Genomic DNA, 17,574 nt, shown 5'->3' with positions numbered 1-17,574 from the left:
CATCTTCATGATGATGAAACCAAAAACTTAGAAATGTTCAGTATTTAGTTACCAAGTGACTAAGTCAGGACTTGATCTTGTATCTCATACCTGTCATTAATACCCTTTTTGGAAAACTTCCTTTAGGCAGAATCACTTCTCCGTGACTCTGTAGTATCCCACTTGCTGTTCCCTAGTACTTATGTCGTAGGCTCTTTTTCAGAGGATAACTGTCATAGTCACCTATACAGGAAATGTTCAAATATAAACTTGGGTGATGGCAGGAGAAATGGTTAGAAAGGTACATAAATGTGTGCTAAGTCACTTCAGTCGTGCCCGACTCTTTGCAACTCAGTGGACTGGAGCACACCATGCTCCTCTGTCCATGGAATTCTCCAAGCAAGAATACTGGAGTGGGTTGCCATTTCCTTCTCCAGGGAAGCCCATAATAACATGTTAATCTAAAATGGCTTGGTGCAGAAAACCCAGAATCAGCTTTTAAGCTGTGCGTTTGTGCCGCTGCTGCTAAGTCACTTCAGTCATGTCTGACTCTGTGCGACCCCATAGACAGCAGCCCACCAGGCTCCCGCATCCCTGGGATTCTCCAGGCAAGAACAGTGGGGTGGTTTGCCATTTCCTTCTCCAATGCATGAAAGTGAAAAGTGAAAGTGAAGTCGCTCAGTCCTATCCGACTCTTAGCGACCCCATGGACTGCAGCCCACCAGGCTCCTCCGTCCATGACATTTTCCAGGCAAGAGTACTAGAGTGGGATGCCATTGCCTCCTCCAGTGCGTTTGTGCTAAGTAGCTTCAATCTGACTCTTTGCCACCCTATGGACTGTAGCCCTCCAGGCTCCTCTGTCCCTGGGGTTCTCCAGGCGAGAATACTGGAGTGGGTTGCCATGCCCTCTTCCAGGGAATCTTCCAAACCTAGATGGAACCCACATCTCATATATCTCCTGCACTGGCAGGTAGTTTGTTTACCGCTAGTGCCACCTGGGAAGCCCCCACATAAATAGAGGAAGTATAAAGGAGTCTACTTCCACAGGGCTTGTTGCATCAGTGATTAAAGGTAGAGGGTAGAGTACCAAGAATGTGTATCTGGCACAGGTAACTGAGCGGTTGATGTGCCATTCACTGCTACAGGCAATACAAAAAGAGTAGTGGCATTTAGGGAGGAAATGATGAATTCCATTTTGGGGATTTTGAGTCTGAGTGCCTGTGGCAGGTGGAGGTATTTAGTGGGTACTAAAACATACACCTCTGGGCTCAGATGCTGTGTTTGAGTTGCAGGTAGACAGGGAAGCAACAGTATACAATCACTGAAGTCAAAGGAGAAGGTGGGATGTGCTAGGGAAGACGGTGAGAAGAGGTATCAATCCAAGGCCAGAGCTCTGGGGTATATTTAATACCCCCGACATTTAATGGCTGGGCAGAGAAGGGGCCTGCAGAGGAGGCTGAGCTAGAGCACCCTTAAATGATAGGAAGAAAAAAATAACACTAAGAATAGGCGTCTGAGATCACAAAAGCTGATGGAAGAATATTTCTCAAGGGGAGAGGTCAAGTAAAGATTGAGAAACGTGAGATTAGCAAATGGAGTTCTGGCTGACTTTGGCCAGAGGTATTTCTACGGGGTGAAAGGCAGATTGGAGAGGGATCAGGAGTGGGAGGGGAAGGGCAAGCACAAACAGCTCTTTCTGTAAAGTTGGCTGCCAACGGGAGATAAGACCAGATAAGACAAGAACTAGGGACGTGAGGAGCTGAGGCAGAAGAAGGTTGGAGACTTAAGCATGTAAGAGCCGCTAGGAAGAAGTCAGTAGAATGGGAGAGATTGAAGCTACAAGAGTGTAAGGAAAACTCACTCAACAATTAGTTGAGCGCTTCCTACGTGCCTATCAGTCCTACCACGCTCTCCAGAGAACTACAAGCTACACATGTGACAAGTTTAACCTAAAGCTTATCTTCAGGAGAAAGCGGTTCTCCTTGTTTTTCGTAGGAGTTCCAATTCCGACCTTCCTGCTCCTCCACACATACACTCCACCGGATACCCTGTAGAAGCCCATACACCGCTGAACCTCACAACCTCAATTGGACACTTGAGGCTACAACTATGTAACGGATCTTGAAGAGGGCAAAGCCAGTGACGCCTACGCCACCGCCTCCCCTGCCTTTCGCCCCAACTCTGGAGAACAGAAGCGACTGCGCAAAGAATAGCCTTCCGCCTTGCACCGCCCCCTTCTCTTTCTTTGTTTCCACGTCCGAGGATCTCGCGAGAGTTGGGAGGCAAATCCCGCGAGCTGAGACCTGGGGCCGGCTCTGCGGCTCTCGCGGTGTTTGCGCGAGACTGATCTTTTCCTTCCTCCCTTGCCGGTCCGCCTGCCTTCCTCCCCCTCTTCCCCGCCCGGCCTCCCCCTTCTTCCCCCGCGGGCCCCCTCCCCGTAGGGATAATATGGTCTCCGGCGATGGACGCCCCAAGTGCAGGTTAGTTTCAGTCCGCCAACTGCATCTGGCAATGGAGACGCGCGCTACCCGGGCTCCGAGTTCTTTGCTTCTGTCGCCTGGAGTCGCTTGGCCGGCGCTGGGGCCCTCCGGGCTCAGGTCCTGCTCCCCAGGGGCCTGCCTGTTGGGCCGCACTCTCTGCGCCTAGGCCGCGAGAGCCCGGCCTCGCAGCCCTCGCCCCTCAGCGTGACCCCGCCGGGGACGTCTACTCCGCCGCTGGCTTTGACCCTTGGCGGCCTCAGCTTGTTGGCGCCGCTGTTGGCTGCCAGGGCTTCCCGATATTCCTTAGTGGCACCAGGGTCGAGGAAAGGCCCACCATCTTCTTCTCTCTACCCCCTCCCCCCCCGCCGGCCCCATTTGTAAGAGATGAGGATGGGGGCCAGTGTCTCATCGCTGGGGTCTCACGCAGCTAGTTTATTCCGCTGTCCAGATTCGAGCCCCTCCCTCTCTCTTTGCCTCTAGTAGCATAGTGGGGGGTGGTCAAGGCCGAACACTGGTCAGCCGGTTCTCTGACCATTTATTGCAGAGCTGGGTCTCCTCCCCCACCATCCACCTTCCTCGCTTCCCCCTCAGCAGAAAAAGAAAAACGTTATGTACTCTTAGAAAGTGGGCTGTGCTTATCGCATCTCATTTCAGACCAAGGTCCTAACAGTGTTGGGGGTCCTGCCCACCCACCGCAGTGAGTCTGCACAAAAGATCTCAAGGTTCTGTAACCTCAAGGTTACTTCCACTTCCCCCAAGAACCTTAGAAGCAGGGGCACATTCAAATGAGACCCCTGGGTCTTCGTAGTTAAGCTTCAATTCGTGCAAAACCAGAAAGACGGGTCTTTTAGGGAAAATCCGTTTTACCCAGATAATTTGTTGTTCACTTTTACCTTTAGGCTTAAGGCCTATTAAGGTCTTATCTGATAAGTTGTTTGGTTTGGTTTTGATTTTGTTCATGTTATTGAATGCTGTGTAAACGTCTATCTTTTGATTGTTTTTTAAAAATCGGTTCTAACATAATTATGCTGTTCTCAATTTGCCCTGTTTGTATTTATGCAGTTTTCAGGACTTGTCTTCACAAACGTGTCTATACATCATTTAAATCATTCTTATTGTCCCTTTCTAGGTATTCTTTATTACCGCATTTCAGTTCATTATTTTACCAGTTTTTATTTGAGAGTCATGGTTTAGAGTTGTACTGTCCAGTACAGTGGACACTAGGCACATGTGACTATTTAAATTACTTATATAAAATTTGAAAGGATTTCTCAGTCCCTGTAACCACATTTTAAGTGGTCAGTGGCCCCATGCGTCTAATGACTATCTTATTGAACAGCTCAAATACAGAACATTTGTGCCATTGGAGAAAATTCTGTTGGACAAATCTGGTTTCTAGGTGTTTTCACTTTGAATAAGGCACTTTGTAACAGTGCATAATGAAAGTTTTTTTTTCTTTTTTTTCTTTCCAGGATATGCCTTTGAGTACCTTATTGAAACATTAAATGACAGTTCACATAAGAAGTTCTTCAATGTTCCTAGACTTGGAGGCACCAAGTATGGTAATGATGCTTACATTTTCTTGGGTTTATTTAGCTTCTAATAATAAAAATGCATTTGTTTAGCTGAGTTGAAGAAATTTTAAGTTTATTCTCACCGTGTCATAGTAGGCACACCTACACGTATCTCTAACATTGGGAAAACTTTCGTGAGAGGAGGATGTAAGCCCATACCGTAGCTTCTTATTTTCATATCTTAAGTTAGTTTTGTAATGGTTGGTTTATTTTTTTCCCTAAAGAAACTACTAATACATTTTTAAAAACAATAAAAACTTGACTGATGATATTCTAGAGCTATTAAATGTATATTTTAATTTTTCAAGTGAACAGTCCCAACAGTTCTTTATCTACTGTCCTTTGATTAGGAATCATCAATAGGGCCCACTGATTTGAGTTGTTGACCAGCGCATGGTTTGCCCAGGCTTGTGCACCAGCCCTCTTGGCAGCCCTTTGCAGGCTCCTGATCCAAATCAAACCTTTCACTGAAGCCTCAGAAGAGTGAAATTGGCAGAACCCCGTAGTATTGGATGAAGCCTTGACTTTATTGACAACTGAGTAGCTTTCTCAACCAGGCCACTAAAGGGAAGACCTGTTTGAAAGAGTAATTTAGATTATTCTTTTCTGACTTTTCAGTGAAAAGAGAAATGCCAAATCTGTTGTAGTTTTGGAAGGAGGTTTTCTTTAACCTTGGGATTTTTTGTTTTTTCCCTCTTGTGTTGGTTAAGAAGATTGCTTTTGATTTTTCTGTAGGTTTTAATGGGGTAAATGTTCTAGACTAGCAGTATTTTCTTGTGTAGTGTGAGAAGATTTAGATATCTTAGAGTGTATTTTGGAGAAGATGCCTGTCTTCGAATTAGGTAGCCATTTAAAAATAAACATTTCACCAAAATCTTTTACTTTGCATATTTAGTTGCTGTGATGTGTTTTGAGAGGTTGATCTTTTCTTAGTGCCATGTGTTGTTCATTCACATTTATTTTATCTCTTCACTAATGAGGAACTTGTATTAATTTTGAAAAGGGAACAGCTAAGTTGATTATATACAAGAAAGATCTTTTTATTCCCACTGTACTTATCTCAAATATCTGGGCTTCCCTTGTGGTTCAGCTGGTAAAGAATCCACCTGCAATGTGGGAGACCTGGGTTCGATCTCTGGGTTGGGAAGATCCCCTGGAGAAGGAAAAGGCTACCCACTCCAGTATTCTGGTCTGGAGAATTCCACGGACTATAGTCCATGGGGTCAAAAAGAGTCAGACATGACTGAGTGACTTTGACTTATCTCAAATACCTAGTGATTCTGGCCTGGAAATTTCTTAACCCATATTTTAGAGATTAGTAAAGTAAAAGAACATATGTGGGGATGTTTTTTAGTTTTGAGTATAAGTTCTTTCTATGGATAATTTGTGGAAATGTGCCTACTTGAAAATAGCCTGTATTTCCCAAATGCAGGAAATCAAAAGAACTATGAAATGCGTTAAGAGAGTGATTAATAGTGTAAGAGCTATATTATCTCTGGAAAATAAGCTGTTGTGGGCATCTGTACATAATTGAATTCCAGAGTACCAGGGTTTTTATAACCATGATAAATATAATAATAGAATGCTTGTATATATAAATGCCTTTAAAACAGAAATTTGGGTTTTATTTCTCTAGGGTTAAGATTTTTTTTTGTTTTTTTTTTAATAGAATGGTTACTGTGAAAGGTTTATTGAATAGTTACCTAAATAATTTCTTAATGACTGTTTAATGGGGAATAAAATTTGGAAGAATTGATTTTGAAAGAAAGGAGAAACTTGAGTAGAAAAACAGAAAAATCCATGTTGGATTTTTCTGGAGGGACCAAACTGAATGGCCTCCCAGACCTGTGCTTAAGAGACATTGCTTTGGTGATCACCAGGAGAAGGCAATGGCAACCCACTCCAGTACTCTTGCCTGGACAATCCCATGGACGGAGGAGCCTGGTAGGCTGCGGTCCCATGGGATCGCTAAGAGTCCGACACGACTGAGCAACTTCACTTTCACTTTGGTGATCACCATGGTTGCCGACCACTGTCTTCTCTGCTTCCCACGTTCGGATACCTACAAGGCTGAGAATCATGGTTGTAATGAGTAACTTAATGAAGGGAAAGCGTTCTGGCTCTCTTATGTGTTGGGGAGAAAAGGTAGTCTAAAACACTCTTCTAAACTCCCTGCTAACTGTATCAGGAATGCCTGCAGCTGCAAGGACCAAAATCCTCCAGTGATTCTAACAAATAGGAGTTTATTTTTCTCATCTAACAAGAAGTCTGGGTGTGGACATACTGGGACTCTATAGCACCAACATCAGCAGGGACTTAGGCTTTTCCCTTTTTTTCTGTTTTGTTTTCATTTTGGGGGTTGCAAATAGCTGTTGTATCTCCAGGCATTATGTACATATTATAAGCAGCTGGAAGGGCAAAACAGGAAGAAAACCCCTCCCCAGGAGCTTATCTCCTTGGCCAAAATTTTCTCACCACTCAACTTTAAAGCCTGAAAGATTTCGTTTTCTGACTTTTGCAGTAGAGAAAGACAAGGGAAAAGTGGTTGGGAGTGGGTGCTGAGTGAACTAGCTTAGGCTATCTGACTCACTAACAATGCTTTCTTTTATTGAGTCTGTTCTTAGATAGAATACAACACAAATTATTTGATTTTTGCTTTTTTATTGCCATTTTATCTTTTTGCTTCTCTAGTTTATACTCAAGGGATCCTTATGGAAGGGCTTCCCTGGGTGGCTCAGTGGTAAAGAATCTGCCTGCCAGAGCAAGAGATTCAGGTTGGATCCCTGGGTTGGGAAGATCACCATTAGAAGGAAATGGCAACACACTTCAGTATGCTTGTGTTGAAAATCCCATTGTCAGAGGAGCCTGGCAGGCCACTCCTGCCAGGACTAGCAAACGGGGTTGCAAACGAGTCGGACACAACTTGGAGACTAAACAACAATCCTTACAGTAGTAGACATGTCATGCGTATTGATCACATTTTAAACTTATATAATCTGACTAGCGGCAAAATGCTGTTTTAACCATCTGGAGCTATTTACCTGGCACTCGAGTGCACTGACTACAACCTTAGAAATTTTGAGTGATTCTCTTAAGTAGATCTCTGAATTTGAAAATGTACCTGGTTGCCGGGAAGAGAGAAATCACTGTTGCTTGGAATGGCAGAGGGATTACAGAGGCCAGTTAACACTTGGGGGATTTAGAATGACTGGCAAGCATAATGGAAGACATAAATGAAAATGAGTAAGGAGGAGGGCAGTGAAGACACTGGCCTGGCTCTAGTGAAACATATTTTAGCGAGTGGCTGTTATGGGCAAGAGGGATTTCAGGCCAGTATAAAGCCTCAGGCTGCCTTCTTTGTCTCATATTATCTCATTCATCTTTATTTTTTCCTTACTAACTGCTTGCTTTTTAACCATAGTACTGCTCAATCCTGTAATGGAGCTAGGACTTGGTTTTCCAAATCCTACCTTACACTCTCCAAAAGAAAATCTGTATTTAATTTTTTAGGAGAGCTTTTATTGATTATAAGAAGTTAGGTTGGGATTGAAAATCACAGACAGAAACATTATAAGCAGTGTAGAGACAGTTTCATTTTTATGTGCATATACAGATATATGTAAATGTACTCCTTTAACAAAAATACAGTGTATATTGTTTTGTAACCTTTTTTAATTTAATATATCATGAACATCTTTCTCTGTCATTGAATACAAGTATCCACTGCTGTCTGAATCTGTGTGGTTTCTGAACCAGGGATTGTGAGTTTTGAGTAGAAAGGGATATATACACTTTTCTACAGCTTCTCACGGCTGCACAGCATTGCCTATATGAAAACCTCATGGTTTAGTTAGCAGACCTTTGAATATTGAAGTTGTTACCATCTTTTCCCTATTTATAAATAAAGCTGTCTGTGAGGTAGTTAAGTTTTGATGCCAGCTCATTATATAGAATTATTGGATTGAAATTATTGTTTCCTCCATCTCCATCAAGTACTTTTCTTTTTCACTTTTACTGTATATGTACTGTCTCTTCCAGTCTTTGCCCTTCAGTCAGTATAAGGAACAAAAACTCACTTAACTCAGCATTCAAGAAGGAAGATGCTATTGCAATTTCCAGACATCCAATGGCAAAGGAAGAAAGCTCAGTCAGGCCTCTTGGGAACTAGAATTTCTAAGCCAGAGGCTGTTCTTTCTGTCATGTGGAGATTGCCTGTTCTCTTTATCCTTGTTTCTTTTTGAATGTCTGCTCTCCAGCCTTCTCTCTATAGCCCACTTTACTTACTGGTATTGTGTAACAGTATTGCCACTGCCAGCCCTCTCTCTGTGTTATGCTGGGCTTACCAGCCCGCTACGACTATATCTCTAGATGACTTTTTCACCTATTGTTTTAACCTGCAGTTAACCTGTAGTTTGACTGGGCAAATCAGACATCTGTTGCTGGTCTATTATCTTACTGACAGGAGCACAAGTCCTTGTTTTCTAATCTTGTCTCTTCCATGGACTCTGGAAAGGGCAGTAAGTTAGGTAAGCAATGAAATAGTTTGCTTATAATGTTTATACACAAGGCATAACTTTCTAAGGATTACCTTTACCTAATGTGATTCTATTCCATCTATAACCATGCATTCACTAACCTTCTACATTTTGTCCAGTGGTCTGTTGGGTTTTTTTTTTTTTTTAATTGGTCTGTTGGTTTTAACTGTGCTTTTGTAGATAGTTCCTGTTCTAGATTGGGTCTTTTGGTAGCAGCGAACAGACACCCACTAGCTCAAGTGAAGAAAGATTTATTTTGATATTACAGAGCTCCCAAGCAATGACGGTTGGCTGTATCTCAAGAAAATGGGCAGTGGGCTCGGAATTAAGAGAGCTCTTTAGTTTTCCTCTCAGTGCTTCCAATTCCTGACCCCTCTCCACTCTTCTGCTCCTTCCACTTCACTGCCTACAAGCCGCCTCTGCTTACCACGTTCATACACGGCCACAAATGGCAGCCTCTGTCTCTAGCCTAGTGCTTAACAACCTTCTGGTTCAGTCTGTGTCCTGACTGCAGATTCCTGAGAGAGGAATCTCATTGTCCTAGTGTATTTTTTCCACGAGGCCACGGTCATTGACCTGCCAAGGGGTTGGCTCCTGCTTCGGTGCTGTAGCCAGGGAGGTAACGGGACACTGAGCGCTCTCCGTTCCATGGCTGGCGGTTTGGACAGGCACCATGAAGTCCGCCGGTTACCTTAGCAGATAGTGCAAGATCACATGCTTACCAGGAGCAGATGAGAAGAGTGAGTGTGGTCTACGGCCATACCACCCTGAACGCGCCCGATCTCGTCTGATCTCGGAAGCTAAGCAGGGTCGGGCCTGGTTAGTACTTGGATGGGAGAAGAGTGAGTGTGCTTGTACCTTTGTCAATAATAGATACTGTTTGTCTGGTTTTCTCTACCTTTTGTCAGTGAGTGCCAAGAAAAATCTTAAAGAAGCAGGAATCTGTTTTCTCTTTCCGTCTTCTTAGGTGCTCCATAGAAAAATTAAAACAACAACAGCAAAGGTCAGAGTTGTTTATTGGAAATCAATCCCATCCAGCCTGGTACTGGTTAGGGAGAGAGAAACAATACCTTGACTAATGAGACATGGGGGTGAGCTAATCCTGTTGCAAAATCACTGTTGTTGAACCACTTCTTAGATCTGGGGTTACAGGGCCTTCTAAAACAGTTTCTGAATCTTTTCTCCAGGCTCCTAGCCTTGAACAGGGATTTTAGGTTAACCCTAAAGCTACTCTAGCAGGTTCTTACCAGTCCCTTTGCTCTCTGAGTCTGGACTCCAAAAATACCCTCCATGAGGCTTTAGGCAGGCCTTGAGTGTTTGAGTGATTTCCCCTTGCTTCAGTCTTCAGTGTATTACTCTTTCATATTTAGTTTACCTAAAGCCTGTTGTTACTACTGGTATCTTGTATGGGTAATTTCTCCATCTACTGTTTAAACCTGTAATGATCACTTTTGAGAAATAACAAAGCCTTTTACATTATCTGTCTTCACTACATTGCTTTGTGGTTGGCAGGGAAGATAGTTTTATGCAGATAAAGAAAATTAGACTAAAAATCTGAATAATTTGCCTAAGATCTCATATCTTCTAAGTGAGAAGATTTAGTCTCAGACTTACATCTTCTGATTTCAGACCAGGATCCGACCCCCCACCCCCAATACCATTCTGTTTCCCAATTTAATGGCATTAATAAAGTGCTAGTTAGTGTTTATTATTTACTATATTCACTCTAAGGTAAGTTCTGTTATTATCACTTGGCCAAGGTACCACTCCTAAGTATTACATAATAAATGGTGGAGGAGAAATTTGAACAGAGACCTGTGATTCCGAAGCCTGTGTGTGTAAAACTGCTGTGCTGGGGGTTGTATGCTCATATGCTCGTGCTTACAGGACTGTAGAGGCACCACATACAAGCGAAGTGGCTCTGGCTGTAATTGTGTTAAAGTGGAGAGCAGATGCCCTGTATAAAGGAGTAAATGCTACTCAGTTCCAGCAAAAATGTGAGATTGGAGTTATAAAATTTTCCCTTTGTCTTAAGGAGCCAGAAATTTGAGTTTTCCTGTTAAAAAAAAATCTCTAATATTTCAGTGTTGGCAGTTGAACTTTAAAGTGTTAAAACTCTGTAAAACAAAACATATCTGTAGGCCAACAGTTTTTGAGCCCGGCACTGAGAGATGTGTTATATTGCCTAATCTTGATAGCAGCCACTTAACCTTGAGTGGTAAGATCTGCAGTCCTGGAAACGCTTTTCATCAGCTGCCTCCCATGTAAAACAGCAGGCCTCAGCATCTTTTTTTTTTTAAAGGCTGAACCACCTCTTAGATCTTCTACTGAGTAATTGATCAAAAGGATATCTATTGTTATCAGTTCGTTTCAGAAGTATGATAATACATTGTACTTTTTCAGTTTAAGTCATAAGCTTGTTCTGGTTCCCCAGGTGTCTTTTAGATTACCTGTCCTTAAAGGATAAGCTTTCCAGATTGGTAGGATTCTAGAAATTCCTAGTTAGAAGAGGTGGCATTAATCCAGCCCAGTTTTCTGCTTGGTGCATGTATCTCTCAACAACCCTGTTTAATTCATTCAGTTAACATGGAGTACTGACATGTTCCTGGCAAGTGAAAGATGGCTAAGATGGTATCTTTGTGCTTAAGGAAGCACACAGTTTAGTAATGGAAAGGGAAATTTAACATAAATAATTATTAACTGGGATACAAGAGTAACAGATGTAAGGAAATGCTGTATTATATGTTACTATAAGGCTGACAGAGAATACCCAAGGAACAACAGATTGGAAGGGAGTCAGAGATCACTGGAGAAGTTGTGGTTTAACTCGTTAGATAGCAGAGATGTTTGCTGGTTTGGTCAGGCTGGAGCTGGTCTGGAGTTGCTGCACAAGCAGTAGGCCATCCTGGAGTTCAGGCAGGGGACTGGGCAGGCCGCATCCGGCGGTGTGGATGTGTATGGAGACAACAGATGCTGGAGGGGCAAGAGTCCTTCAGAGTCACGGCGCATGGGGGCTTGCAGAAGCAGCAGCTGCTCATTGTGTGACCCTCCAGGCAGCTTGCAGGGAAAGTGCAGGCCGTGGCAGGGCAGAGGCTCTTCTGTGTGAAGTTTCTTCATCCAGGTACTGGCGCGGGCAGGAGTCTTTCAGCGTGCACAGCGGCCTGGGGGCTCTTGGCGCCCGTGTTAAAGGGGGGCTGTGGCGATACTAATAAAGTGCATGTCTGCATTTTTTATATACAGTATAATAAAGTGTGTCCGCATTTGAGAGATCTGTATAACTCAGTGAAACTTTATTTCTCAAAGATCTTCAGTGCACACAATGAGTAGACATTAATGGGACTAGATAAGAAACAGACAGGCTTACTTCATTCATTTTTGAAAAAATATCTGCCAGATATCCATGTTTGAATAACCAGAGTTTGTCAGTTGTTGTTTCAAGTAAAAATATTGTTCTTTGGGAAAACTGGCTAGTTTAGCTTGTAATTCAGTCACACAAGTGTTTATCCCTCAAGCAACTATTGTACTTTGGTTTTGAGCAGAAATGCTTTTATGCACTTCATTGTTGTCACAGAATACTGAGACTTGACCTCAGCGATTGAGATTTAATACAATTAATACTTTTTCTGCTTCATCAATGACATTCTTAAGTGAACCTGGTATTTTGCATGAAAGTGAACAATACAATGAGTACAAGTACAGTTTGGTGCCATTGCTCTGAGTCCTGCTAAGGCCCCAGCAGATTTATCCACCATTGTTTTTGAACCTTCGGCACATATGTCAGAATGGTGGAAAAAGCAAATAATTTAAGGATGATGCCTGGATGCTTTGGCATAAGCGTATGGGTGGATGGTGGTGCTGTTTACTGTGCTGTGGAACACAGGAGATGATAGTGATATGGGACAGAGCAGAGGGAAGATCACTGAGTTCAGTTTAGGTACTAGTGAGCTTGGGAACATATCAGCATTCAAGTGAAGATGTTTGTGAGGCATGGTTCTGGAGCTCAGGAGACAGACCTGGACTGCAGAAGAATATTTTCTTATTACTGTGTGGCGAGAGTGTGTTGAAGCCACAGGATCAGTTGACACTCCTGAGAGGAGACAGTGTGGAGTGAGGAAAGAAGTGAACCTAGATGTGAACGCTGAAGACCTCCTACATTTGAAGGTCAGGGAAAGGAAAGATTGAAGGCCAAAGGAGAAGGGGACGTCAGGGGATAAGGCGGTTAGGAAGCATCACTGACTCAGTGGACATGAATCTGAGCAAACTCTGAGAGAGAGTGGACAGAGGAGTCCTGGCGTGGGGTCCACGGGGTCGCAAAGAGTTGGACGTGACTTGGTGACTTAACAACAACAAAGGAGTAGAAGTCGCCAGGAAACCAAAAGAGGGCTGCCAGAAGATGTTAAGAACTGTAAGGGAGTGAAAATTTTGACACTGACAGTTTCATAAATGCTGGCAGAAGACACAAAGCTGTTGGCTCAGAGACAACGGATCGTTATCACCCACAGCAGAGCCGGGTGCTTGGTACCAGCGTTTGCTGAAGAGGGTCAGGTGAAACCTGCACACGAGGTTGTGTTAAAGAAGAGGAAGTCTGACTTGGCGAGCCCACATCTGTTACAACGGACGGTAGCATGCCTGCCCTTTGCTCCGATAAGAGACACTGTCTTTATCTCCCAAGGCTAGTCATTATATTACATCTTTTTAAAGACAGTCTGGAACAAAGCCAGTCATTGCTTCTGCTTGCAAGTGGTGCAGAAATGTGAGATAGGAGACATGGAGAATGGTATTGTGAAAGCCAGGAGAAAAAGAATGTTTCAAGGAGGAGGAGATTGTTAGCTCTGTTGAATATTGTAGAGAGGATATTGGAATTCTAGTTAGAACTCTTTCATTGATATTTTAAGAAATCAGATTGTTCTGGGCTGAAGTATAGAAGTGTAAGTTGAAATGCGTAGAAAAGTGGACATTGGGAATATGAGGGACTCAAAAAACTTGGTTGAGAGTTTGAAGAAAGCAGTTCTTGGAAACTGTATGTGTGTACTTGTGTACACAAGTTTGTGTGAAACTGGAACTAGGAACTTGAAATGCTGATGGGAAAAATCCAGTTGAAGGATAGAAAAGGAGAGGAAAGGTGAGAAAATTGTTGACTCATCTCAAATGAGTCCTAACGTGTAACTGGGAATTGCAAACAGAGCTCCGATAGAAAGTTGGCATTTAGTAGGAGGAGGTCCACAGCTGCCTACTTAATTGGGAAAGGGATAAATCCAGAGGTATCTAGGCTTATGTGTAAAGTAGGAAGAAGCCGAGGTAGCTACTCTTGCTGTTGGGGCTCTGGAGTATCCACCTATAGATATACTTTAAGGATTAAATGAAGTAATGTAGATAAAGCACCTTGATACATACTCCATAGTAGATCTTAAATGAATAACTATAGATGTTACTGTCTAAGAAGTTGAAGGAGAAAATTGTATTGGTTTTCTGTTACTGCATAATATATTTTAAACCAAAAGGCTTTGTGGTTAAAACATTAAGTAAACATCTCACAGTTTCTGTGGGTCAGGAATTCAAAAATGGCTTAGTTGAATAGTTCTGGCTCAGGATCTCTCATGAGGTTACAGCTAGGTGTTAGTTGGGGCAGCAGTTATCTAAAGGCCTGATGGGCTAGAGGATCCGCTTTTAATGTGGCCCGTTCACATGACTGGCAGTTCGGTCTTGCTGTTGGCACAGAGGCCTCAGTTTTATTCCACATGAGCCTCTCCTCAGTGCTGCTTGATTGTCCTTCTAACAGGCTGCCAGTTTCTCCCAGAGTGAACCATCTGAGAGAAGAAGGCCGATGCTGAAATACTTGTAACCTAGCATTAGAAGTCATGCACTGTCATGAACCTAGCGGTTATCATATATACTAAGGGAGGTGAGTCAGACAGAGAAAGACAGATACAGTATGTTATCACTTATATGTGAAATCTAAAAGAATGATACAAATGAACTTATTTACAAAACAAAAATAAACTCTCAGACATAGGAAACAAAGTTAAGGTTACCAGTGGGGAAGGGGGTGGGGGAGGGATAAATTAGGAGTTTAATATTAGCAGATATATACTGCTATTTATAAAATAAATAAACAACAGGGAGCTACTGTATAGCATAGGTAACTAGATTCAGTATTTTACAATAAACCATAATTATGTGTGTATGAATCTGAGTCATTTTGCTGTACACCAGAAACTAATCAACATTGTAAATCAACTGTACTTCAATGCAAGAAAGAAAGAAAAACCCTCTGTCCTCTCTGCCTTACTCTTGGTAACACGAGCAGCTGATTTTCAGTGTAGGTTGTGTGAGCATGAGTGCTGAGAGGTGACGATGGCTGGTATCATCTCGGAGGCTGGCGACTGCAGAGAGAAATAAGAAATGTTTTGTTTGTGGGGGAAGGTGTTCGTTTGCACCTTTCCTTGCTGTGGGCCTCTAGTAGTTACCATGAAATTAGACAGATCTGCAAGTTAGTACTCCTTAATGACAAAATGTCCGCTTTTAGCACACTCTTTATTTTAATTGCTTTTTAATTTAATACTAGTTTTCAAATGGTAGAGTTAAAAAAACAATAAGACCACTAAAATTATAACCAAAAGAGTAGCTCTGCCCCAAATTTTTATTCTGCAGAGAATACTATTTTTAATTCTTTTGGTCATTTCCTTTAATAATTTCCTCCATATTATTAAATACCCTTGCTTATACAGCTGTTTCTTGATCTCTCAGTTTTAGACTTCACTAACTTTTTACTGTGGAAAATGAGAATTTGGCACTTTTCTTCTGCATATATACCTTGTACCTCTTCCTCATATAGTTATAATTTTGGTTAAAACAATATTCAGTACTTATAACTATAAATATTCTCAACCAGTCCATGTAGTAAATGATGATTGCATCTTGTTTCTCCTACAACTTTGTATATTTTTTTTCTGGAATTAATGATTGTCCTTTTTTGTTTGCTTAGTTTTCTGTATCCTTATCAAGAATTCATCTTCATGCTCTCCAGAAGAACTAAACTCCTGGTATAACCAAGTAATCTATCAGTTAATTTTTTTCCCCATCTCTTGGCAGCATACCATCTGTACTTCGTTTTCTGCTGCATTTGAGGCTGACCGCTCTGTGGCTTACTTACAGTGTTGCCCTGGAAGAGTCTCTGCTCTTTCCTATGTTAGACTGTTTCCTAGAATTCATGATTTTTTATTCTCCACTTCCTTATTTTATATACCATATCCTGATAGCTTCCTACAAAAGGGTGCCTGAGAAGTACGTTTTTGAGAACTTGACTAATTTTTGTTTTTTAATTTCTCACTGCTTGGCTTTTTTTCTTTTTTAAAACTTTTTATTTTGTATTGGAATACGTGTAGCTGATTAACAATGTTGTGATAATTTCAGGTGGACAGCAAAGGGACTCAGCTGTACGTAGACATGTATCCATTCTCCCCCAGATTTCCCTCCCGTCCAGGCTGCCATATAACAGTGAGCAGGGTTTCCTGTGCTCTACAGAGACCTTGCCTAAATAATTGATAGTTTACCTATTTGCAGATTTCTAGGCTGAAAGTTATTTTCACTTGGGAGTTTGAAGGCATTGTTACATTGCCTTCTAGTTTTTCACATTCCTCTTTTACTGCAGGCTATCCTGATTCCTAGACTTTGTTTCTGATTGCCTTTTCCTTTTGTGGGCATTTAGTTTCAGGTTTTTCTGTTCTGCCCAGTCCATTACCAGTCAATTAAGGACTATCTTCCAAAATTTTGTTAGCTTTGCTTCTGTTTCTTTGTTCTTGTGGGTTTATAACTTTCTTTACTGTTAACTCTAGTGGATTTCAGGAGAGAGTGGAGATAATTACTGGTGTTTATTTTACTATATTTTGTTAGTAATCTGACAAATGCTTTTTATGAAGATACTTGAAACGAAAAAGATGCCTGAGGAGATTATTTTTCCAGAATAATTAACCAAAGTTAATTTTGTGTGTTGGCTTCTGTGATAATATTTTACTTGTTATTTCCAAATGTTCTGTTGTAAAAATGTCCCCTCTGTAATTCCTCTTGGTTTCGGGGGGCTTCATTATTTTTGATTGAGCTAAGAATGGCAATGAATATTTGTTAAGTACTTACTATTTGTCATATGTTTGTTTGAGGGTTTTACATGTACTAGAGAGATGATGAAGTAAGGTATTCTTCACATCTGCTGTGTAGCTGGCATTCCCATTTTAAATGAGAAAATGCATCAATTTGAGTCACTTTCTAAAAGTCATACCTATTGGAGATAGCAAATTGGAGATAGCTTTGAATTTAGTATTTCTGATTATGTAGTCCTTTATGCTCTTTACTTTCAATTTTATTATGCTTTAATGTATGTGTGTTAAAATTTTCAAGCATAAAAATAGGGAGAAAATAGTATAATAACCCACCATGTGTTTGTCAGTCAGTTATCAACATTTGTCAATCTTTTGTTTCAAATATTCCACCATTTTTTAAAATCTGTAAACATACTCCAGTATATATCTCTGATGTACAAAAGGACTTGTAACTAACAAAATTAACAGTAATTCTTTACTATGCTCTAAAACCCAGTCCATATTCACATTTCTCTGGTTTAATGTGAATTCCCTGGTATAAATATATTCTTTTATAACTGTATAAATATATTCCTATATATTTATATAAGAAGTATATAAATGTTGGTTTATTCACACAGTATCCAAATAGGATCCACAGATAGTACTTGGTCTTTGTGTTTCTTAAATCTCTTTTAATCAAAGTATTCATTCTCTTTCCTTTTTCCATGCCATTTTTATGTTGGAAAAAAAGGTTCTTTGTTCTGTAGAATGTACTACATTGTAGATTTGATTGCTTCTTCATGGTTTCATTTTATTGTCATACTGTCTCCCATGTTTCTTGGCAACTGGATGTTTGATTAGATTCAGGTTTATTTATGTTTGTATTATTTTTGCAAAGAACATTTCATAGTTGGGCTTATATTTCTTG

At 41.4% G+C, this 17,574-nt stretch overlaps 1 protein-coding gene across 1 annotated transcript in view; it reads left to right on the top strand.

Moving 5' to 3' along the window:
• Positions 1-2,309: 2,309 nt before the first annotated feature.
• IREB2 (iron responsive element binding protein 2) overlaps positions 2,310-17,574 on the top strand; it is a 49,246-nt gene continuing 33,981 nt past the window's right edge. The window contains exons 1-2 of the mRNA XM_043489775.1: positions 2,310-2,459; positions 3,932-4,021. Of these exons, the coding sequence (XP_043345710.1) occupies positions 2,441-2,459; positions 3,932-4,021 (109 nt within the window). The 5' untranslated portion in view covers positions 2,310-2,440. The remainder of the gene's footprint in view (positions 2,460-3,931; positions 4,022-17,574) is intronic.

Source organism: Cervus canadensis, chromosome 17 (assembly GCF_019320065.1).
Source record: "Cervus canadensis isolate Bull #8, Minnesota chromosome 17, ASM1932006v1, whole genome shotgun sequence".
Classification (NCBI taxonomy): Eukaryota; Metazoa; Chordata; class Mammalia; order Artiodactyla; family Cervidae; genus Cervus; species Cervus canadensis.
This window is presented reverse-complemented; position numbering and strand designations above follow the sequence as displayed.